This window comes from Oncorhynchus mykiss, unplaced genomic scaffold (assembly GCF_013265735.2).
Source record: "Oncorhynchus mykiss isolate Arlee unplaced genomic scaffold, USDA_OmykA_1.1 un_scaffold_130, whole genome shotgun sequence".
Taxonomy (NCBI): domain Eukaryota; kingdom Metazoa; phylum Chordata; class Actinopteri; order Salmoniformes; family Salmonidae; genus Oncorhynchus; species Oncorhynchus mykiss.
The window spans coordinates 875,618-900,911 of NW_023493663.1; the positions used below are offsets into that span (position 1 = coordinate 875,618).

At 48.4% G+C, this 25,294-nt stretch overlaps 1 protein-coding gene across 1 annotated transcript in view; it reads right to left on the minus strand.

Moving 5' to 3' along the window:
* Positions 1-2,544: 2,544 nt before the first annotated feature.
* LOC110513976 (protein flightless-1 homolog) overlaps positions 2,545-25,294 on the minus strand; it is a 59,788-nt gene continuing 37,038 nt past the window's right edge. The window contains exons 22-31 of the mRNA XM_036972285.1: positions 24,061-24,159; positions 21,939-22,028; positions 18,380-18,519; positions 15,485-15,698; positions 15,229-15,383; positions 12,896-12,956; positions 12,595-12,723; positions 6,660-6,872; positions 5,590-5,655; positions 2,545-3,092 (exon numbers count right to left, since the gene is read on the minus strand). Of these exons, the coding sequence (XP_036828180.1) occupies positions 2,958-3,092; positions 5,590-5,655; positions 6,660-6,872; positions 12,595-12,723; positions 12,896-12,956; positions 15,229-15,383; positions 15,485-15,698; positions 18,380-18,519; positions 21,939-22,028; positions 24,061-24,159 (1,302 nt within the window). The 3' untranslated portion in view covers positions 2,545-2,957. The remainder of the gene's footprint in view (positions 3,093-5,589; positions 5,656-6,659; positions 6,873-12,594; positions 12,724-12,895; positions 12,957-15,228; positions 15,384-15,484; positions 15,699-18,379; positions 18,520-21,938; positions 22,029-24,060; positions 24,160-25,294) is intronic.

Below are 25,294 nucleotides of genomic sequence, written 5' to 3' on the forward strand. Positions count from 1 at the left end.
TACCAGCAGCCTTTCTATAACGCATGGGTCAGAGTAACGTGTTATAATTATTTCATGAATTACAGGTATAGATCTGTTCAAGTGCATCATTGCTCTCTGCTCAGTTTGGCAGCTGCTCACGTGGGAGTTGCCGGTGTACTTCACGGTTTTATCGTTTTTTCTGCAGTTTTGTTGAAGCTCATTCCGCAACACACGACGCAACGCTGTCCGTTACCGACTTGTTATTCCCACTCGCCGCTGTCATCAAACTAACCACAAGTTCGCATCAAATGGACTCAGAGTTTCTCTCGCTTTCATACAAACGTATGAGGAGCGCCCAGAGTTTCTCTCTCTTTCATACAAACGTATGAGGAGCGCCCAGAGTTTCTCTCTCTTTCATACAAACGTATGAGGAGCGTCCAGTTTCTCTCTCTTTCATACAAACGTATGAGGAGAGTCCAGAGTTTCTCTCTCTTTCATACAAACGTATGAGGAGCGTCCAGAGTTTCTCTCTCTTTCATACAAACGTATGAGGAGCGCCCAGAGTTTCTCTCTCTTTCATACAAACGTATGAGGAGCGCCCAGAGTTTCTCTCTCTTTCATACAAACGTATGAGGAGCGCCCAGAGTTTCTCTCTCTTTCATACAAACGTATGAGGAGCGCCCAGAGTTTCTCTCTCTTTCATACAAACGTATGAGGAGCGCCCAGAGTTTCTCTCTCTTTCATACAAACGTATGAGGAGGATCCAGAGTTTCTCTCTCTTTCATACAAACGTATGAGGAGCGCCCAGAGTTTCTCTCTCTTTCATACAAACGTATGAGGAGGATCCAGAGTTTCTCTCTCTTTCATACAAACGTATGAGGAGCACCCAGAGTTTATCTCTTTCATACAAACGTATGAGGAGGATCCAGAGTTTCTCTCTCTTTCATACAAACGTATGAGGAGGATCCAGAGTTTCTCTCTCTTTCATACAAACGTATGAGGAGCGCCCAGAGTTTCTCTCTCTTTCATACAAACGTATGAGGAGGATCCAGAGTTTCTCTCTCTTTCATACAAACGTATGAGGAGCACCCAGAGTTTATCTCTTTCATACAAACGTATGAGGAGGATCCAGAGTTTCTCTCTCTTTCATACAAACGTATGAGGAGCGCCCAGAGTTTCTCTCTTTCATACAAACGTATGAGGAGGATCCAGAGTTTCTCTCTCTTTCATACAAACGTATGAGGAGCGCCCAGAGTTTATCTCTTTCATACAAACGTATGAGGAGGATCCAGAGTTTCTCTCTCTTTCATACAAACGTATGAGGAGCGCCCAGAGTTTCTCTCTCTTTCATACAAACGTATGAGGAGCGTCCAGAGTTTCTCTCTCTTTCATACAAACGTATGAGGAGCGCCCACAGTGTTTTGTGTGTGTGGAAGTGCTTAGTAATGAGTCTCTGATAACAAACACATTTAATAAAACGACACGTCCTGATCAAACATCCACATCATGATGGTAAACCCAGAGAGTTATTTCAGAACAGGACAGAATGATTCAGGGAACTGGGCTTCGACTTTGGACCAGTCAGTCAACTAGCAAGACATTGTCATTTTCTAACGGGTGATGATCAGCAGAAATAAGGGACTAATTAACTAACTCTCTCAGTAGATGTGACTTCCTCTTTCTAACAAATCCCCTGGTCTTGTACACAGATAATATCTAACATTCACCAAAGCAAGCTACTGGTAGTTCAACCCTTAGTAACAGAACAGATGGAATATGATCAGGCCTACTGTACATCTGACTGTAGAAATGACTGTTGAAAACTAGTCTAGGTTGGAACTGTTGCTGTTAAAATACAATAATAATTGTTATTCTGAACTGGAATAAACTGATTGAAGCAAGATGCTTTTTGAGGCAAACAGGAAGTGGTCTCCTGACTGAGAACCCACTCACACAGTTCTGGGTTGTTCATCTACAAACAGGAAGTAGTCTCCTGACTGAGAACCCACTCACACAGTTCTGGGTTGTTCATCTACAAACAGGAAGTAGTCTCCTGACTGAGAACCCACTCACACAGTTCTGGGTTGTTCATCAGGAAGTGGTCTCCTGCCTGACTGAGAACCCACCTCACACAGTTCTGGGTTGTTTGTCTACAACAGGAAGTAGTCTCCTGACTGAGAACAGTTCTGGGTTGTTCATCAGGAAGTGGTTTCCTGCCTGACTGAGAACCCACCTCACACAGTTCTGGGTTCATCAGGAAGTGGTTTCCTGCCTGACTGAGAACCCACTCACACAGTTCTGGGTTGTTTGTCTACAACAGGAAGTGGTCTCCTGCCTGACTGAGAACCCACCTCACACAGTTCTGGGTTGTTTGTCTACAACAGTTTCAACCTAGACAGATATGTAAGAGTGTTTTTAATGGGGGAAATAAGGTTAAAACAAGTCATTTACACTGAGTGGACAAAACGTTAGGAACTGCAATACCCCTGAAAAATCAGACTTTTTTTTCCCGCCACAACAGGTTGAATAGATGTAAATGACCTTGAAAAGCAAAGTCAACTTGAGACCAGGTAGCAGACAGACAGCAGATTCAGTGAAACTTTATTCTCATATAAAATCCATAAATAGTGTGTGCAAGTGACAGCGTGCACAATTACAGCCAGGCGTGCGCACGTTGAGCTGCTGCAGTACAGTAGAAGATGGCAGTACAGTAAATATACATCTATATCTGGTATTACAAAAATCTACGGCAAGGCCCGGACCAATCACTGAAACGCAAAACAGAAATACAGATTCCTCTCTCTGTGTCTGGGATGTCAGAACGGCCACGTCGTTGCCACTGAGATCCTGAGAGGGAGGGAGGAGAGGGGGGGCAGGAAGGGTAAAGGGAGGGGGAGGGTGACGGGGGAGAGGGGAATCAAGCAGGTAAAACGCTGATATGATAAAGCCAACATAGACACAGCTTTGTCCTAAAGACCGTGGCCATGTAGAGTGGACTACGCGAGCGCAGTCTTGAAGGCGCCCCAGCCGTGGAAGCATCGTGTGAAGCAGTGTGGCTCGTTTCCCTTCCTGACCAGACGCAGCTTCCTGGGGGTCTCCGTCTCCTTAGAACGCATGTGCTGGATGTAGACCTAGAGGAGACAAAACCACCTTCATTATGTTCACATGGAACAATCTGACCTGCGGAAGTGGTGCTGACAGCATCTAGACACCGTAAAACAATAGACTGACAGACTGACATCTAGACACAGTAAAGATCTAGTAAAACAATAGACTGACAGAATGACATCTAGACACAGTAAAGATCTAGTAAAACAATAGACTGACAGAATGACATCTAGACACAGTAAAGATATAGTAAAACAATAGACTGACAGAATGACATCTAGACACAGTAAAGATATAGTAAAACAATAGACTGACATCTATACACAGTAAAGATCTAGTAAAACAATAGACTGACAGAATGACATATAGACACAGTAAAGATATAGTAAAACAATAGACTGACAGAATGACATCTAGACACAGTAACACAATAGACTGACAGACTGACATCTAGACACAGTAAAGATCTAGTAAAACAATAGACTGACAGAATGACATCTAGACACAGTAAAGATCTAGTAAAACAATAGACTGACAGAATGACATCTAGACACAGTAAAGATCTAGTAACACAATAGACTGACAGAATGACACAGTAAAGATCTAGTAAAACAATAGACTGACAGAATGACACAGTAAAGATCTAGTAAAACAATAGACTGACAGAATGACACAGTAAAGATCTAGTAAAACAATAGACTGACAGAATGACACAGTAAAGATCTAGTAAAACAATAGACTGACAGAATGACACAGTAAAGATCTAGTAAAACAATAGACTGACAGAATGACACAGTAAAGATCTAGTAAAACAATAGACTGACAGAATGACACAGTAAAGATCTAGTAAAACAATAGACTGACAGAATGACACAGTAAAGATCTAGTAAAACAATAGACTGACAGAATGTCATCTAGACACAGTAAAGATCTAGTAAAACAATAGACTGACAGAATGACACAGTAAAGATATAGTAAAACAATAGACTGACAGAATGACACAGTAAAGATATAGTAAAACAATAGACTGACAGAATGACATCTAGACACAGTAAAGATCTAGTAAAACAATAGACTGACAGAATGACACAGTAAAGATCTAGTAAAACAATAGACTGACAGAATGACATCTAGACACAGTAAAGATCTAGTAAAACAATAGACTGACAGAATGACATCTAGACACAGTAAAGATCTAGTAAAACAATAGACTGAAAGAATGACAGTAAAGATCTAGTAAAACAATAGACTGACAGAATGACACAGTAAAGATCTAGTAAAACAATAGACTGACAGAATGACACAGTAAAGATCTAGTAAAACAATAGACTGACAGAATGACACAGTAAAGATCTAGTAAAACAATAGACTGACAGAATGACACAGTAAAGATCTAGTAAAACAATAGACTGACAGAATGTAATCGAGACACAGTAAAGATACAGTAAAACAATAGACTGACAGAATGTCATCTAGACACAGTAAAGATCTAGTAACACAATAGACTGACAGAATGTCATCTAGACACAGTAAAGATCTAGTAACACAATAGACTGACAGAATGTCATCTAGACACAGTAAAGATATAGTAAAACAATAGACTGACAGAATGACACAGTAAAGATCTAGTAAAACAATAGACTGACAGAATGTCATCTAGACACAGAAAAGATATAGTAAAACAATAGACTGACAGAATGACACAGTAAAGATCTAGTAAAACAATAGACTGACAGAATGTCATCTAGACACAGAAAAGATATAGTAACACAATAGACTGACAGAATGACACAGTAAAGATCTAGTAAAACAATAGACTGACAGAATGACACAGTAAAGATCTAGTAAAACAATAGACTGACAGAATGTCATCTAGACACAGAAAAGATATAGTAAAACAATAGACTGACAGAATGACACAGTAAAGATCTAGTAAAACAATAGACTGACAGAATGACACAGTAAAGATCTAGTAAAACAATAGACTGACAGAATGACACAGTAAAGATCTAGTAAAACAATAGACTGACAGAATGACACAGTAAAGATCTAGTAAAACAATAGACTGACAGAATGACACAGTAAAGATCTAGTAAAACAATACTGACAGAATGTCATCTAGACACAGTAAAGATATAGTAAAACAATAGACTGACAGAATGACACAGTAAAGATCTAGTAAAACAATAGACTGACAGAATGACATCTAGACACAGTAAAGATATAGTAAAACAATAGACTGACAGAATGACACAGTAAAGATCTAGTAAAACAATAGACTGACAGAATGACATCTATACACAGTAAATCATGAAAAGGTGGCCAGGGTTCAATCCCATCACTCTGTCTCCTGTGCTCCATTTAAATGTAATTGAGCCAACATGTGCAGGGTTCACTGTGAATGTGGTCTTGGAACAGGAACATTGCCTTTAAATGGATCATAGCTGACAAAGTGGGATCGGATTCAATTCCAGCCTCAAAATCATTACAGTAGAGGAGCGAGGGGGTCACATCTCTTACCTGGCAGGCTTTGAGGCTGAGTTTAATTTCTACCTGGCTGGTCTGAGTTCCCACCCACATGTACACCTGACAGAGAGAGAGACAGGAAACACTATTACGGGTGTAGTGTCCAGGCCCTGTATACAGACAGACGGGTGTAGTGTCCAGGCCCTGTATACAGACAGACGGGTGTAGTGTCCAGGCCCTGTATACAGACAGACGGGTGTAGTGTCCAGGCCCTGTATACAGACAGACGGGTGTAGTGTCCAGGCCCTGTATACAGACAGACGGGTGTAGTGTCCAGGCCCTGTATACAGACAGACGGGTGTAGTGTCCAGGCCCTGTATACAGACAGACGGGTGTAGTGTCCAGGCCCTGTATACAGACAGACGGGTGTAGTGTCCAAGCCCTGTATACAGACAGACGGGTGTAGTGTCCAGGCCCTGTATACAGACAGACGGGTGTAGTGTCCATGCCCTGTATACAGACAGACGGGTGTAGTGTCCAGGCCCTGTATACAGACAGACGGGTGTAGTGTCCAGGTGTATATAGACAGACGGGTGTAGTGTCCAGGTGTATATAGACAGACGGGTGTAGTGTCCAGGTGTATATAGACAGACGGGTGTAGTGTCCAGGTGTATATAGACAGACGGGTGTAGTGTCCAGGTGTATATAGACAGACGGGTGTAGTGTCCAGGTGTATATAGACAGACGGGTGTAGTGTCCAAGTGTATACAGACAAACGGGTGTAGTGTCCAGGTGTATATAGACAGACGGGTGTAGTGTCCAGGTGTATATAGACAGACGGGTGTAGTGTCCAGGTGTATATAGACAGACGGGTGTAGTGTCCAGGTGTATATAGACAGACGGGTGTAGTGTCCAGGTGTATATAGACAGACGGGTGTAGTGTCCAGGTGTATATAGACAGACAGGTGTAGTGTCCAGGTGTATATAGACAGACAGGTGTAGTGTCCAGGTGTATATAGACAGACGGGTGTAGTGTCCAGGTGTATATAGACAGACAGGTGTAGTGTCCAGGTGTATATAGACAGACAGGTGTATTGTCCAGGTGTATATATAGCTAGTCCCACCTCTTTGCCATTGTCCAGTAGCATGATGTCATCGTCGGCCAGGTCGTCCTGACAGAAGTCAGAACATTTCTCAGACACGGCGAAGTATCCCTTCTCATTGGAGCAGCGGAACAGTCTGGCGTACTTCATATAGTCAGCGTCCTCGTCGTATACCTTCTGACAGCCAATCCCCACCCAGAAGAAGTTCTCCGGCTCCTCCCCCTCGTTGATCACCTAGGAGACAGGAGCTCCGGGTCAAAGCAGGTTCTTACCATAGAATTATAATGATGTTTATCAGACAAACTGCCTCGGTCAGAGGTTCCATGTTAACCAGTCAAACTGCCACGGTCAGAGGTTCCATGTTAACCAGTCAAACTGCCTCGGTCAGAGGTTCCATGTTAACCAGTCAAACTGCCTCGGTCAGAGGTTCCATGTTAACCAGTCAAACTGCCTCGGTCAGAGGTTCCATGTTAACCAGTCAAACTGCCTCGGTCAGAGGTTCCATGTTAACCAGTCAAACTGCCTCGGTCAGAGGTTCCATGTTAACCAGTCAAACTGCCTCGGTCAGAGGTTCCATGTTAACCAGTCAAACTGCCTCGGTCAGAGGTTCCATGTTAACCAGTCAAACTGCCACGGTCAGAGGTTCCATCCATGTTAACCAGTCAAACTGCCACGGTCAGAGGTTCCATGTTAACCAGTCAAACTGCCACGGTCAGAGGTTCCATGTTAACCAGTCAAACTGCCACGGTCAGAGGTTCCATGTTAACCAGTCAAACTGCCACGGTCAGAGGTTCCATGTTAACCAGTCAAACTGCCACGGTCAGAGGTTCCATGTTAACCAGTCAAACTACCACGGTCAGAGGTTCCATGTTAACCAGTCAAACTGCCTCGTCAGAGGTTCCATGTTAACCAGTCAAACTACCACGGTCAGAGGTTCCATCCATGTTAACCAGTCAAACTGCCACGGTCAGAGGTTCCATGTTAACTAGTCAAACTGCCACGGTCAGAGGTTCCATGTTAACCAGTCAAACTGCCACGGTCAGAGGTTCCATGTTAACCAGTCAAACTGCCACGGTCAGAGGTTCCATCCATGTTAACCAGTCAAACTGCCACGGTCAGAGGTTCCATGTTAACCAGTCAAACTGCCTCGGTCAGAGGTTCCATGTTAACCAGTCAAACTGCCTCGGTCAGAGGTTCCATGTTAACCAGTCAAACTGCCTCGGTCAGAGGTTCCATGTTAACCAGTCAAACTGCCTCGGTCAGAGGTTCCATGTTAACCAGTCAAACTGCCTCGGTCAGAGGTTCCATGTTAACCAGTCAAACTGCCTCGGTCAGAGGTTCCATGTTAACCAGTCAAACTGCCTCGGTCAGAGGTTCCATGTTAACCAGTCAAACTGCCTCGGTCAGAGGTTCCATGTTAACCAGTCAAACTGCCACGGTCAGAGGTTCCATCCATGTTAACCAGTCAAACTGCCACGGTCAGAGGTTCCATGTTAACCAGTCAAACTGCCACGGTCAGAGGTTCCATGTTAACCAGTCAAACTGCCACGGTCAGAGGTTCCATGTTAACCAGTCAAACTGCCACGGTCAGAGGTTCCATGTTAACCAGTCAAACTGCCACGGTCAGAGGTTCCATGTTAACCAGTCAAACTGCCTCGGTCAGAGGTTCCATGTTAACCAGTCAAACTGCCACGGTCAGAGGTTCCATCCATGTTAACTAGTCAAACTGCCTCGGTCAGAGGTTCCATGTTAACCAGTCAAACTGCCACGGTCAGAGGTTCCATGTTAACTAGTCAAACTGCCACGGTCAGAGGTTCCATGTTAACCAGTCAAACTGCCACGGTCAGAGGTTCCATGTTAACCAGTCAAACTGCCACGGTCAGAGGTTCCATGTTAACTAGTCAAACTGCCACGGTCAGAGGTTCCATGTTAACCAGTCAAACTACCACGGTCAGAGGTTCCATGTTAACCAGTCAAACTGCCACGGTCAGAGGTTCCATGTTAACCAGTCAAACTGCCACGGTCAGAGGTTCCATGTTAACTAGTCAAACTGCCTCGGTCAGAGGTTCCATGTTAACCAGTCAAACTGCCTCGGTCAGAGGTTCCATGTTAACCAGTCAAACTGCCACGGTCAGAGGTTCCATGTTAACCAGTCAAACTGCCACGGTCAGAGGTTCCATGTTAACCAGTCAAACTGCTTCGGTCAGAGGTTCCATCCATGTTAACCAGTCAAACTGCCACGGTCAGAGGTTCCATCCATGTTAACTAGTCAAACTGCCACGGTCAGAGGTTCCATGTTAACCAGTCAAACTGCCACGGTCAGAGGTTCCATGTTAACCAGTCAAACTGCCACGGTCAGAGGTTCCATGTTAACTAGTCAAACTGCCTCGGTATAACAGACAGACAGGTATAACAGACAGGTGTAACAGACAGACATATATTACAGACAGGTGTAACAGACAGGTGTAACAGACAGGTATAACAGACAGACAGGTGTAACAGACAGACAGGTGTAACAGACAGGTATAACAGACAGACAGGTGTAACAGACAGGTATAACAGACAGGTGTACCTGTTTGCTGTAGGTATAAAAGACAGGTATAACAGACAGGTGTAACAGACATGTATAACAGACAGGTGTACCTGTTTGCTGTAGGTATAACAGACAGGTGTAACAGACAGCCAGGTATAACAGACAGACAGGTATAACAGACAGGTATAACAGACAGCCAGGTATAACAGACAGACAGGTGTAACAGCCAGGTATAACAGACAGACAGGTGTAACAGACAGGTATAACAGACAGGTGTACCTGTTTGCTGTAGGTATAACAGACAGACAGGTGTAACAGACAGGTATAACAGACAGGTGTAACAGACAGCCAGGTATAACAGACAGACAGGTACAACAGACGGGTACAACAGACAGGTATAACAGACAGGTGTAACAGACAGCCAGGTATAACAGACAGACAGGTATAACAGACAGGTATAACAGACAGACAGGTATAACAGACAGACAGGTATAACAGACAGGTGTACCTGTTTGCTGTAGGTATAACAGACAGACAGGTGTAACAGACAGGTGTAACAGACAGGTATAACAGACAGGTATAACAGACAGGTGTAACAGACAGGTGTAACAGACAGGTGTAACAGACAGGTGTAACAGACATGTATAACAGACATGTATAACAGACAGGTATAACAGACAGGTGTAACAGACAGGTGTAACAGACAGGTGTAACAGACAGGTGTAACAGACAGGTGTAACAGACAGGTATAACAGACAGGTGTAACAGACAGGTGTAACAGACAGGTGTAACAGACAGGTATAACAGACAGGTGTAACAGACAGGTGTAACAGACATGTATAACAGACAGGTATAACAGACAGGTGTAACAGACAGGTGTAACAGACAGGTGTAACAGACATGTATAACAGACATGTATAACAGACAGCCAGGTATAACAGACAGGTATAACAGACAGGTATAACAGACAGGTGTAACAGACAGGTGTAACAGACATGTATAACAGACAGGTGTACCTGTTTGCTGTAGGTATAACAGACAGGTATAACAGACAGGTGTAACAGACAGACAGGTATAACAGACAGCCAGGTATAACAGACAGCCAGGTATAACAGACAGGTATAACAGACAGGTGTACCTGTTTGCTGTAGGTATAACAGACAGACAGGTGTAACAGACAGGTGTAACAGACAGGTATAACAGACAGGTATAACAGACAGGTATAACAGACAGGTGTAACAGACAGGTGTAACAGACAGGTGTAACAGACATGTATAACAGACAGGTGTACCTGTTTGCTGTAGGTATAACAGACAGACAGGTGTAACAGACAGGTGTAACAGACAGGTGTAACAGACAGGTGTAACAGACAGGTATAACAGACAGGTATAACAGACAGGTATAACAGACATGTATAACAGACATGTATAACAGACAGGTGTAACAGACATGTATAACAGACAGGTGTAACAGACAGGTGTAACAGACAGGTGTAACAGACATGTATAACAGACATGTATAACAGACATGTATAACAGACAGGTATAACAGACTGGTGTAACAGACTGGTGTAACAGACATGTATAACAGACAGGTGTAACAGACAGACAGGTATAACAGACAGACAGGTATAACAGACAGGTATAACAGACAGGTGTAACAGACAGGTGTAACAGACAGGTGTAACAGACATGTGTACCTGTTTGCTGTAGGTATAACAGACAGGTATAACAGACAGGTGTAACAGACAGACAGGTATAACAGACAGCCAGGTATAACAGACAGACAGGTATAACAGACAGGTATAACAGACAGGTGTAACAGACAGGTGTAACAGACATGTATAACAGACAGGTGTACCTGTTTGCTGTAGGTATAACAGACAGGTATAACAGACAGGTGTAACAGACAGACAGGTATAACAGACAGACAGGTATAACAGACAGACAGGTATAACAGACAGACAGGTATAACAGACAGACAGGTATAACAGACAGACAGGTATAACAGACAGACAGGTATAACAGACAGGTATAACAGACAGACAGGTATAACAGACAGACAGGTATAACAGACAGGTATAACAGACAGCCAGGTATAACAGACAGCCAGGTATAACAGACAGACAGGTATAACAGACAGACAGGTATAACAGACAGACAGGTATAACAGACAGACAGGTATAACAGACAGGTATAACAGACAGACAGGTATAACAGACAGACAGGTATAACAGACAGCCAGGTATAACAGACAGCCAGGTATAACAGACAGACAGGTATAACAGACAGACAGGTATAACAGACAGACAGGTATAACATACAGGTATAACAGACAGACAGGTATAACAGACAGCCAGGTATAACAGACAGACAGGTATAACAGACAGACAGGTATAACAGACAGGTATAACAGACAGACAGGTATAACAGACAGCCAGGTATAACAGACAGACAGGTATAACAGACAGACAGGTATAACAGACAGACAGGTATAACAGACAGACAGGTATAACAGACAGACAGGTATAACAGACAGACAGGTATAACATACAGGTATAACAGACAGACAGGTATAACAGACAGGTATAACAGACAGACAGGTATAACAGACAGACAGGTATAACAGACAGACAGGTATAACAGACAGACAGGTATAACAGACAGGTATAACAGACAGACAGGTATAACATACAGGTATAACAGACAGACAGGTATAACAGACAGGTATAACAGACAGACAGGTATAACAGACAGACAGGTATAACAGACAGGTATAACAGACAGCCAGGTATAACAGACAGCCAGGTATAACAGACAGACAGGTATAACAGACAGACAGGTATAACAGACAGACAGGTATAACAGACAGACAGGTATAACAGACAGACAGGTATAACAGACAGGTATAACAGACAGCCAGGTATAACAGACAGCCAGGTATAACAGACAGACAGGTATAACAGACAGACAGGTATAACAGACAGACAGGTATAACAGACAGACAGGTATAACAGACAGACAGGTGTAACAGACAGACAGGTATAACAGACAGACAGGTATAACATACAGGTATAACAGACAGACAGGTATAACAGACAGGTATAACAGACAGACAGGTATAACAGACAGGTATAACAGACAGACAGGTATAACAGACAGACAGGTATAACAGACAGGTATAACAGACAGACAGGTATAACAGACAGACAGGTATAACATACAGGTATAACAGACAGACAGGTATAACAGACAGGTATAACAGACAGACAGGTATAACAGACAGACAGGTATAACAGACAGGTATAACAGACAGCCAGGTATAACAGACAGCCAGGTATAACAGACAGACAGGTATAACAGACAGACAGGTATAACAGACAGACAGGTATAACAGACAGACAGGTATAACAGACAGGTGTACCTGTTTGCTGTAGGTGTCATCAAACATACAGTTCATGATGTCTTCTGCCAGTTTGGCCTCATCAGGATCAGCAGCCCGGCCCACCCAGGTATACACTATGCCCTGGTTGTCTGTGCTCTCAAACGGCACCTACACACACACACACACCCACACACACACCCACAGGCACACAGGCACACACACTATTAAGCTACTTACATTTTACACTCAATTAAAGTTCTGACAGGTTAAAGGTTTCTTTCAGTGTGATATGTCCTGTTATCGAGGTCAGAGGTCAGTGTGTCTCAGGTATATAACTGACCTTGAGGATGAAGCAGAACTCTGAGTTCAGGTTACTGGAGTCCGTTCCTATCTGGATGGTCCTGGAGAGAGGAGAGGGAGAAGGGAGAGGAGAGCAAGGGGAGAAAGAGGGAGAGAGAGAGAGAGAGGAGAGAGGGAGAGGGGGAGAAGGAGAGTGCGAGGGAGAGAGAGGAGAGGGAGAGAGAGAGGGAGAAAGAGGGCAAGAGAGGAGAGGGAGAAAGAGGGCAAGAGAGAAAGGAGAAAGGGAGAGGAGAGAGAGAGGGCGAGAGGAGAGGGAGAAAGAGGGCGAGGAGAAAGGAGAGCTTCAGTTGGGTTTACTCTTCCTCCATTGAAAAACAACGTCTCCTCGTCACAGCCGTTCTAGTGTCACGTACCTGGTTTACAGTTTGAGTACAGAGAGTCCTGCCATTGGTGCTGTGTGGTAGAGGGGGTGTGTACCTGGTACAGAGAGCCCTGCCATTGGTGCTGTGTGGTAGAGGGGGTGTGTACCTGGTAGAGAGAGCCCTGCCATTGGTGCGTATGTGGTAGAGGGGGTGTGTACCTGGTACAGAGAGTCCTGCCATTGGTGCTGTGTGGTAGAGGGGGTGTGTACCTGGTACAGAGAGCCCTGCCATTGGTGCTGTGTGGTAGAGGGGGTGTGTACCTGGTACAGAGAGCGCTGCCATTGGTGCTATGTGGTAGAGGGGGTGTGTACCTGGTACAGAGAGCCCTGCCATTGGTGCGTATGTGGTAGAGGGGGTGTGTACCTGGTACAGAGAGTCCTGCCATTGGTGCTGTGTGGTAGAGGGGGTGTGTACCTGGTACAGAGAGCGCTGCCATTGGTGCTGTGTGGTAGAGGGGGTGTGTACCTGGTACAGAGAGTCCTGCCATTGGTGCTGTGTGGTAGAGGGGGTGTGTACCTGGTACAGAGAGCGCTGCCATTGGTGCTATGTGGTAGAGGGGGTGTGTACCTGGTACAGAGAGCCCTGCCATTGGTGCTGTGTGGTAGAGGGGGTGTGTACCTGGTACAGAGAGTCCTGCCATTGGTGCTGTGTGGTAGAGGGGGTGTGTACCTGGTAGAGAGAGCCCTGCCATTGGTGCTGTGTGGTAGAGGGGGTGTGTACCTGGTACAGAGAGCGCTGCCATTGGTGCTATGTGGTAGAGGGGGTGTGTACCTGGTACAGAGAGCCCTGCCATTGGTGCGTATGTGGTAGAGGGGGTGTGTACCTGGTACAGAGAGCCCTGCCATTGGTGCTGTGTGGTAGAGGGGGTGTGTACCTGGTACAGAGAGCCCTGCCATTGGTGCTGTGTGGTAGAGGGGGTGTGTACCTGGTACAGAGAGCGCTGCCATTGGTGCTGTGTGGTAGAGGGGGTGTGTACCTGGTAGAGAGAGCCCTGCCATTGGTGCTGTGTGGTAGAGGGGGTGTGTACCTGGTACAGAGAGCGCTGCCATTGGTGCTGTGTGGTAGAGGGGGTGTGTACCTGGTACAGAGAGCCCTGCCATTGGTGCTGTGTGGTAGAGGGGGTGTGTACCTGGTACAGAGAGCCCTGCCATTGGTGCTGTGTGGTAGAGGGGGTGTGTACCTGGTACAGAGAGCCCTGCCATTGGTGCGTATGTGGTAGAGGGGGTGTGTACCTGGTACAGAGAGCGCTGCCATTGGTGCGTATGTGGTAGAGGGGGTGTGTACCTGGTACAGAGAGCGCTGCCATTGGTGCTGTGTGGTAGAGGGGGTGTGTACCTGGTACAGAGAGCGCTGCCATTGGTGCTGTGTGGTAGAGGGGGTGTGTACCTGGTACAGAGAGTCCTGCCATTGGTGCTGTGTGGTAGAGGGGGTGTGTACCTGGTACAGAGAGTGCTGCCATTGGTGCTGTGTGGTAGAGGGGGTGTGTACCTGGTACAGAGAGTCCTGCCATTGGTGCTGTGTGGTAGAGGGGGTGAGTACCTGGTACAGAGAGCGCTGCCATTGGTGCTGTGTGGTAGAGGGGGTGTGTACCTGGTACAGAGAGCGCTGCCATTGGTGCGTATGTGGTAGAGGGGGTGTGTACCTGGTACAGAGAGCGCTGCCATTGGTGCGTATGTGGTAGAGGGGGTGTGTACCTGGTACAGAGAGTCCTGCCATTGGTGCTGTGTGGTAGAGGGGGTGAGTACCTGGTACAGAGAGCGCTGCCATTGGTGCTGTGTGGTAGAGGGGGTGTGTACCTGGTACAGAGAGCCCTGCCATTGGTGCTGTGTGGTAGAGGGGGTGTGTACCTGGTACAGAGAGCGCTGCCATTGGTGCGTATGTGGTAGAGGGGGTGTGTACCTGGTACAGAGAGCGCTGCCATTGGTGCGTATGTGGTAGAGGGGGTGTGTACCTGGTACAGAGAGCGCTGCCATTGGTGCGTATGTGGTAGAGGGAGGGCTGGGCGGCATCGATCTTCTGTTTCCTCTTCCCTTTATGAACGATGAACTTCCTCTTGAAGTGAGACAGGAACTTGAGGTTCTCCTGCTGCTGAGTCATACGGACCACCTACAGAGAACAGATATATTAGGTACCGACTGTACAAAACATTAGGAACCTCTAGCTTCCCAGGGACGTCTAGTCCTGTGTGTGTGTGTGTGTGTGTGTACCTCCAGTTTCCCAGGGAAGAGACTCTCAAACTTCTTCTGCAGAGAGAAGGTGAAGGTGAGCCAGCCCATGTTGGAGGCCTGCCGGCCCTGCCAGAAATACACAACACACTGGAAGTCTTCCTCCACCCTCTCCTCCTCCTCTTCCTCTCCTCCGTGGTGGCCGTGTCTCTCCTTCTCCTTGTCCTCATCGTCGTATTCTACTGGCACCCAATACCTACACACACACACACACACACACACACACACACAAACACGGTATTGGCGTCAACAGTTCCTTCAGACAGAACCACAGTCCTGAGACAGACCTACAGTCATCCTAAAGTCCTGAGACAGACCCACAGTCCTCCTACAGTTCTGAGACAGACCTACAGTCCTCCTACAGTCCTGAGACAGACCTACAGTCCTGAGACAGACCTACAGTCCTCCTACAGTCCTGAGACAGACCTACAGTCCTCCTACAGTCCTGAGACAGACCTACAGTCCTGAGACAGACCTACAGTCCTGAGACAGACCTACAGTCCTGAGACAGACCTACAGTCCTCCTACAGTCCTGAGACAGACCCACAGTCCTGAGACAGACCTACAGTCCTGAGACAGACCCACAGTCCTCCTACAGTTCTGAGACAGACCTACAGTCCTCCTACAGTCCTGAGACAGACCTACAGTCCTGAGACAGACCTACAGTCCTGAGACAGACCTACAGTCCTCCTACAGTCCTGAGACAGACCCACAGTCCTGAGACAGACCTACAGTCCTGAGACAGACCTACAGTCCTCCCACAGTCCTGAGACAGACCTACAGTCCTCCCACAGTCCTGAGACAGACCCACAGTCCTCCTACAGTCCTGAGACAGACCCACAGTCCTCCTACAGTCCTGAGACAGACCTACAGTCCTCCTACAGTCCTGAGACAGACCTACAGTCCTCCTACAGTCCTGAGACAGACCTACAGTCCTCCTACAGTCCTAAGACAGACCTACAGTCCTGAGACAGACCTACAGTCCTGAGACAGACCTACAGTCCTGAGACAGACCTACAGTCCTCCTACAGTCCTGAGACAGACCTACAGTCCTCCTACAGTTCTGAGACAGACCTACAGTCCTCCTACAGTCCTGAGACAGACCTACAGTCCTCCTACAGTCCTGAGACAGACCTACAGTCCTGAGACAGACCTACAGTCCTGAGACAGACCTACAGTCCTCCTACAGTCCTGAGACAGACCCACAGTCCTGAGACAGACCTACAGTCCTGAGACAGACCTACAGTCCTGAGACAGACCTACAGTCCTCCTACAGTCCTGAGACAGACCTACAGTCCTCCCACAGTCCTGAGACAGACCTACAGTCCTCCTACAGTCCTGAGACAGACCTACAGTCCTCCTACAGTCCTGAGACAGACCTACAGTCCTGAGACAGACCTACAGTCCTCCTACAGTTCTGAGGCAGACCTACAGTCCTCCTACAGTCCTGAGACAGACCCACAGTCCTCCTAGTCCTGAGACAGACCCACAGTCCTGAGACAGACCTACAGTCCTCCTACAGTTCTGAGGCAGACCTACAGTCCTCCTACAGTCCTGAGACAGACCTACAGTCCTGAGACAGACCTACAGTCCTCCTACAGTCCTGAGACAGACCCACAGTCCTCCTACAGTCCTGAGACAGACCCACAGTCCTCCTACAGTCCTGAGACAGACCCACAGTCCTCCTACAGTCCTGAGACAGACCCACAGTCCTCCTACAGTCCTGAGACAGACCCACAGTCCTCCTACAGTTCTGAGACAGACCCACAGTCCTCCTACAGTCCTGAGACAGACCCACAGTCCTGAGACAGACCTACAGTCCTCCTACAGTTCTGAGACAGACCTACAGTCCTGAGACAGACCTACAGTCCTCCTACAGTCATGAGACAGACCCACAGTCCTCCTACAGTCCTGAGACAGACCCACAGTCCTGAGACAGACCTACAGTCCTCCTAAAGTTCTGAGACAGACCTACAGTCCTCCTACAGTCCTGAGACAGACCTACAGTCCCCCTACAGTCCTGAGACAGACCCACAGTCCTCCTACAGTCCTGAGACAGACCCACAGTCCTCCTACAGTCCTGAGACAGACCCACAGTCCTCCTACAGTCCTGAGACAGACCTACAGTCCTCCTACAGTCCTGAGACAGACCTACAGTCCTCCTACAGTCCTGACACAGACCTACAGTCCTCCTACAGTCCTGACACAGACCTACAGTCCTCCTACAGTCCTGAGACAGACTTACAGTCCTCCTACAGTCCGGAGACAGACCTACAGTCCTGAGACAGACCTACAGTCCTCCTACAGTCCTGAGACAGACCTACAGTCCTCCTACAGTCCTGAGACAGACCTACAGTCCTCCTACAGTCCTGAGACAGACCTACAGTCCTCCTACAGTCCTGAGACAGACCTACAGTCCTCCTACAGTCCTGAGACAGACCTACAGTCCTCCTACAGTTCTGAGGCAGACCTACAGTCCTCCTACAGTCCTGAGACAGACCTACAGTCCTCCTACAGTTCTGAGGCAGACCTACAGTCCTCCTACAGTCCTGAGACAGACCCTACAGTCCTCCTACAGTTCTGAGACAGACCTACAGTCCTCCTACAGTCCTGAGACAGACCTACGGTCCTCCTACAGTTCTGAGACAGACCTACAGTCCTCCTACAGTCCTGAGACAGACCCTACAGTCCTCCTACAGTCCTGAGACAGACCCTACAGTCCTCCTAGTCTTGAGACAGACCTACAGTCCTCCTACAGTCCTGAGACAAATCTACAGTCCTGAGACAGTCCTACAGTCCTCCTTCAGTCCTGAGACAGACCTACAATCATCTCTCTGTCTGTCTGGTGTGTGTGTGTGTGTGTGTGTGTGTGTGTACCTGCACAGGAAGACGTAGCAGTCCTGTGTGTGGAAGTGTCCAAACTCCTCCTCCGGCAGACGAGCAAACTTCTTCCCCTCCAACACGAATCCTTCCATTCCATCCAGATCCTCATTCCACTCCTCCATCATCTGCTCTGCCTGGAGAGAGGAGGGATAGAGGGGAGGGGGAGGAGAAGAGAGGGGGGAGGGAGGAGGGGGAAGAGGAAGAGAGAGGGAGGGGTGAGAGGGGAAGGGAGAGGGAGGGGAGAGGGAGGAGGAAGAAGAGAGAGAGGAGAGAGGGAGGAGGAAGAAGAGAGAGGGAAGAGGAGGGAGAGGGAAGCGGGAGGAGGAAGAGGGAAGAGGGAAGAGGGAAGAGGAGGAAGAGGGAGGAGGAAGAGGGAGGAGGAAGAGGGGGGAAGAGGGAGGGAAGAGGGAGGAGGAAGAGGAGGAAGAGGAGGAAGAGGAGGAAGAGGGAGGAAGAGGGAGGAAGAGGGAGGAGGAAGAGGAGGGAAGAGGGAAGAGGAAGAGGAGGGAGAGGGAAGGGGAAGAGGAGGGAGAGGGAAGAGGAAGAAGAGGGAGAGGGAAGAGGAAGAAGAGGCAGAGGGAAGAGGGAAGAGGGAGGAGGAAGAGGGAGGAGGAAGAGGGAGGAGGAAGAGGGAAGAGGAGGGAGAGGGAAGAGGAAGAAGAGGGAACATGAAAAAGCTGCCACTAATAACAACACATTCCTATGGATCCACTCTGTAGCGCAACAAGACAACATCCGGGGCCAGCGACCAGGAGAGACGGGGTTTATGGCAACAAGACAACACCCGGGGCCAGCGACCAGGAGAGACGGGTTTATGGCAACAAGACAACATCCGGGGCCAGCGACCAGGAGAGACGGGGTTTATGGCAACAAGACAACATCCGGGGCCAGCGACCAGGAGAGACGGGGTTTATGGCAACACCCGGGGCCAGCGACCAGTAGAGACGGGGTTTATGGCAACACCCGGGACCAGCGACCAGGAGAGACGGGGTTTATGGCAACACCCGGGGCCAGCGACCAGTAGAGACGGGGTTTATGGCAACACCCGGGGCCAGCGACCAGTAGAGACGGGGTTTATGGCAACAAGACAACACCCGGGGTAAGCGACCAGGAGAGACGGGGTTTATGGCAACACCCGGGGCCAGCGACCAGGATAGACGGGGTTTATGGCAACACCCGGGGCCAGCGACCAGTAGAGATGGGGTTTATGGCAACACCCGGGGCCAGCGACCAGTAGAGACGGGGTTTACGGCAACACCCGGGGCCAGCGACCAGTAGAGACGGGGTTTATGGCAACACCCGGGGCCAGCGACCAGTAGAGACGGGGTTTATGGCAACAAGACAACACCCGGGGCCAGCGACCAGTAGAGACGGGGTTTATGGCAACACCCGGGGCCAGCGACCAGTAGAGACGGGGTTTATGGCAACAAGACAACACCCGGGGCCAGCGACCAGTAGAGACGGGGTTTATGGCAACACCCGGGGCCAGCGACCAGTAGAGACGGGGTTTATGGGAACAAGGGTGAATAAAGTGTTGACAGCGCTGAAGACGACGTTGAAACATCAAGTCCTAAAAACAGCTGTATTCGCTGACAGTCGCTCACCCTGGTTCTGTGATGTCATCCACGTCACTGTGGGCTGCTGGAGGCTGCAGACACCATGATCTGAGCTATATGATTGGCCAGAGGTAGGCCAAAAAGTGCACTTGATTTGTTCTCTGGGCCAGGCGGAGTTTGTACCTTCAGACACATGAAGTGGTTCAAAATGGGAACGCACTCAGCGCACAGGGCAGCTGAATCAACTGCCCCTACCGCCAAAAAGAGGATGGCTGAATCAACTGCCCCTACCGCCTACAGAGGGCGGCTGAATCAACTGCCCCTACCGCCAACAGAGGGGGCTGAATCAACTGCCCCTAACGCCAAAAAGAGGATGGCTGAATCAACTGCCCCTATCGCCAAAAAGAGGATGGCTGAATCAACTGCCCCTACCGCCAAAAAGAGGGCGGCTGAATCAACTGCCCCTACCGCCAACAGAGGGGGCTGAATCAACTGCCCCTCCCGCCAACAGAGGGCGGCTGAATCAACTGCCCCTTCCTCCAACAGAGGGGGCTGAATCAACTGCCCCTACCGCCAAAAAGAGGATGGCTGAATCAACTGCCCCTACCGCCAACAGAGGGGGCTGAATCAACTGCCCCTACCAAGAACCAGAGTTTACACACCAGCTGATGTTTAGGGCCATGGGGGGTTGTCTGGGGAGGAAGAGAGCTGTTTACCTCAGTGAGGACCATGGGGGATTGTCTGGGGGGGAGGAGGAGGGCTGTTTACCTCAGTGAGGACCATCGGGGGGGTCGTCTGGGGAGGAAGAGGGCTGTTTACCTCAGTGAGGACCATGGGGGTTGTCTGGGGAGGAAGAAGGCTGTTTACCTCAGTGAGGACCATGGGGGGTTGTCTGGGGAGGAAGAGAGCTGTTTACCTCAGTGAGGACCATGGGGGGTTGTCTGGGGAGGAAGAGGGCTGTTTACCTCAGTGAGGACCATGGGGGGTTGTCTGGGGAGGAAGAGGGCGGTGAGGTGTTTACCTCAGTGAGGACCATGGGGGGTTGTCAGAGGAAGTGGCCTGTTTACCTCAGTGAGGACCATGGGGGGTTGTCTGGGGAGGAAGAGGGCTGTTTACCTCAGTGAGGACCATGGGGGGTTGTCTGGGGAGGAAGAGAGCTGTTTACCTCAGTGAGGACCATGGGGGGTTGTCTGGGGAGGAAGAGAGCTGTTTACCTCAGTGAGGACCATGGGGGGTTGTCTGGGGAGGAAGAGAGCTGTTTACCTCAGTGAGGACCATGGGGGGTTGTCTGGGGATGAAGAGGGCTGTTTACCTCAGTGAGGACCATGGGGGGTTGTCTGGGGAGGAAGAGGGCTGTTTACCTCAGTGAGGACCATGGGGGGTTGTCTGGGGATGAAGAGGGCTGTTTACCTCAGTGAGGGCCATGGGGGGTTGTCTGGGGAGGAAGAGGGCTGTTTACCTCAGTGAGGACCATGGGGGGGTTGTCTGGGGAGGAAGAAGGCTGTTTACCTCAGTGAGGACCATGGGGGGTTGTCTGGGGAGGAAGAGAGCTGTTTACCTCAGTGAGGACCATGGGGGGTTGTCTGGGGAGGAAGAGAGCTGTTTACCTCAGTGAGGACCATGGGGGGTTGCCTGGGGAGGAAGAGAGCTGTTTACCTCAGTGAGGACCATGGGGGTTGTCTGGGGAGGAAGAGGGCTGTTTACCTCAGTGAGGACCATCGGGGGGGTCGTCTGGGGAGGAAGAGGGCTGTTTACCTCAGTGAGGACCATGGGGGGTTGTCAGAGGAAGAGGGCTGTTTACCTCAGTGAGGACCATGGGGGGTTGTCTGGGGAGGAAGAGGGCTGTTTACCTCAGTGAGGACCATGGGGGGTTGTCTGGGGAGGAAGAGGGCTGTTTACCTCAGTGAGGACCATGGGGGGTTGTCTGGGGAGGAAGAGGGCTGTTTACCTCAGTGAGGACCATGGGGGGTTGTCTGGGGAGGAAGAGGGCTGTTTACCTCAGTGAGGACCATGGGGGGTTGTCTGGGGAGGAAGAGGGCGGTGAGGTCAGCCTTCATCTCGTCTTTCTTCTCAGCATCCTTCTTGACCTGACACAGACAAGACAGGTCACACATTTTAAAGACTTAATTTGAATCCACCAATCAAGTCCAAAAACAGGATCCAAACATGAGGAAGGTCCCTGTCTGCATGGTACTAAAGGGCTTTCCTCAAAGCCAGTGGCAGGTCATTAGCAAAGATTGAAACAAGTCAAAGGGGCCAAGAAAGCTGCCCTGGGGAATTCCTAATTCTACCAGTAAGGGGCCTAGACACCTGCCCTGGGGAATTCCTAATTCCACCAGTAAGGGGCCTAGACACCTGCCCTGGGGAATTCCTAATTCTACCAGTAAGGGGCCTAGACAGCTGCCCTGGGGAATTCCTAATTCTACCAGTAAGGGGCCTAGATAGCTGCCCTGGGGAATTCCAGGGTTAGAGTTAGGGGTCAGGGTTAAAGGTCAGGAGTTAAGGTCCTGAGTCAAACACAGTTCCAGGACAGCAGATGGCAGGGTTAGAGTTAGGGGTCAGGGTTAAAGGTCAAGAGTTATTCACAGATGGAAGGGTTAGAGTTGGGGTCAGGGTTAATGGTCAGGAGTTATTCACAGATGGAAGGGTTAGAGTTGGGGTCAGGGTTAATGGTCAGGAGTTATTCACAGATGGAAGGGTAAGAGTTAGGGGTCAGGGTTAAAGGTCAAGTAGCAAAGTAAAGGATCATTAGAAGAGCTACACCAAGCTAGTTGCTAGAGGGCGCTAACTAGCATACCCCCCCTACACCAAGCTAGTTGCTAGAGGGAGCTAGCTAGCACACCCCCATACACCAAGCAAGTTGATAGAGGGAGCTAGCTAGCATACCCCCCTACACCAAGCTAGTTGCTAGAGGGAGCTAGCTAGCATACCCCCCCTACACCAAGCTAGTTGATAGAGGGAGCTAGTATGAGGATTCTGTGTTATGCACTATAGCCCGTTACCATATATGTGATTGAATATTATCTGCTGTTGGCTTATGTGGATGTATGTATGTATGTATGTGTTATGCAACATAGCTGACTTGAAACATTGATAACAGTTTCAGGGCCATGGGCCTTTCTCATGATGGAAAAATACAGAATAACATAAAAACGGACGCATGCAGAACGTAGTGTAGCAAACCACAGACTGGTACCAGCTCGTATGACAACAATCAACGATAGGCTGGGTGAGTCTAAACCACGCCCAGTCTCTACTCTGACAGGCCGGCTCGGAAGCAGGAACTATTTCTTACAGAGTATATTTATAATATCTTTGTCAAGAACAAGTGAGTTCTCTGTTTGCCCTGCGAGGCGGGACAGAGAGACCGTATATGCAAAAATTGCATTTACCACTTATTGCTTAGCTAATAAAAAATACATAGTATACAATCGGTGACTCGATGTCATATTTATCCTGATACCAGATTCGAATTGACGCAACCCTAACACTAGCTAGCATACCCCCCTACACCAAGCTAGTTTGATAGAGGGAGCTAGCTAGCATACCGCCCTACACCAAGCTAGTTGATAGAGGGCGCTAGCTAGCTAACATACACCCCTACACCAAGCTAGTTGATAGCTAGCATACACCCCTACACAACAGGTCGTGTTACTCACCTTCCCCTGTAGCTAGCTAGCATACACCCCTACACCAAGCTAGTTGATAGCTAGCATACACCCCTACACAACAGGTTGTGTTACTCACCTTCCTCTGTAGCTAGCTAGCATACACCCCTACACCAAGCTAGTTGATAGCTAGCATACACCCCTACACAACAGGTCGTGTTACTCACCTTCCCCTGTAGCTAGCTAGCATACACCCCTACACCAAGCTAGTTGATAGCTAGCATACACCCCTACACAACAGGTCGTGTTACTCACCTTCCTCTGTAGCTAGCTAGCATACACCCCTACACCAAGCTAGTTGATAGCTAGCATACACCCCTACACAACAGGTCGTGTTACTCACCTTCCCCTGTAGCTAGCTAGCATACACCCCTACACAACAGGTCGTGTTACTCACCTTCCCCTGTAGCTAGCTAGCATACACCCCTACACAACAGGTTGTGTTACTCACCTTCCCCTGTAATCCTTGCTGTTGCTCTACACTCTCAGCTGCTCTGGTGTAGTCCACCTTCAGGACATCATCCCAGTTCTGAAACTTAGACTTAAACACCTGGAGAAAGAGACAGAGACCGAGAGACAGAGAGACACAGAGAGGTAGAGACAGAGAGAGACACAGAGACCGAGAGACAGAGAGAGAGACAGAGAGGGATTGACAGAGAGAGAGACAGAGAGAGAGACAGAGAGACACAGAGAGGGAGAGAGAGAGAGACACGGAGAGGGAGAGACAGAGAGAGACACAGAAAGAGAGACAGAGAGAGACAGAGAGAGACACAGAGACCGAGAGACAGAGAGAGAGAGGGAGAGAGGGAGAGAGGGAGAGAGAGAGAGACAGAGAGGGAGAGAGAGAGAGAGAGAGAGAGAGAGAGAGAGAGAGAGAGACAGAGAGAGAGAGAGAGAGGGTTAGTATGTAGTCCACCTTTAGGACATCCTTCCAGTTGTTAAACTTAAACACTTGGAAAAGGGAGGGGAGTTATAACGTCATGTCAACTCTTGTTAAGTATTTCTCTTGCTCTTGTCAAGTAATTTGAACCCTGGCCAAGTCATTTGACCCCTGGCCAAGTCATTTGACCCCTGGCCAAGTCATTTGACCATTGGCCAAGTCATTTGACCCCTTGCCAAGTCATTTGACCCCTTGCCAAGTATGGTATATTTTCAACCCAGGCCCTATTGTATTCACATTAGGATATGGATGAAGTTGCACTTCCTAGGGCTTCCACTAGATGTCAACCATCTTTAGAAACTTGAATGAGGCTTCTACTGTGTTGTGGGACTGAATAAGAGCTGAATGGGTCAGAATACTGGCAGAGAGCCATTTCCTGGTCACGCACAATCCATATGAGAGCGACCTTCTTCCATTGCTCCATCTACAAAGGAATACTCCGGTTGGAACTTTATCGAAGATTTATGATAAAAACATCCTAATGATTGATTCTATACTTAGTTTGAAATGTTTCTTCGACCTGTAATATAACTTTTTGTCCGAAGTTATGCTCGACCTCCACGAGCGTTTGGATTTATTTACCTAACGCGCAAACAAAAGTAGCTACTTGGACATAAATAATGGACATTATCGAACAAATCAAGCATTTATTGTGGAACTAGGATTCCTGGGAGTGCATTCTGATGAAGATCATCAAAGGTAAGGGAATATTTATCATGAAATTTCTGATTTCTGTTGACTCCAA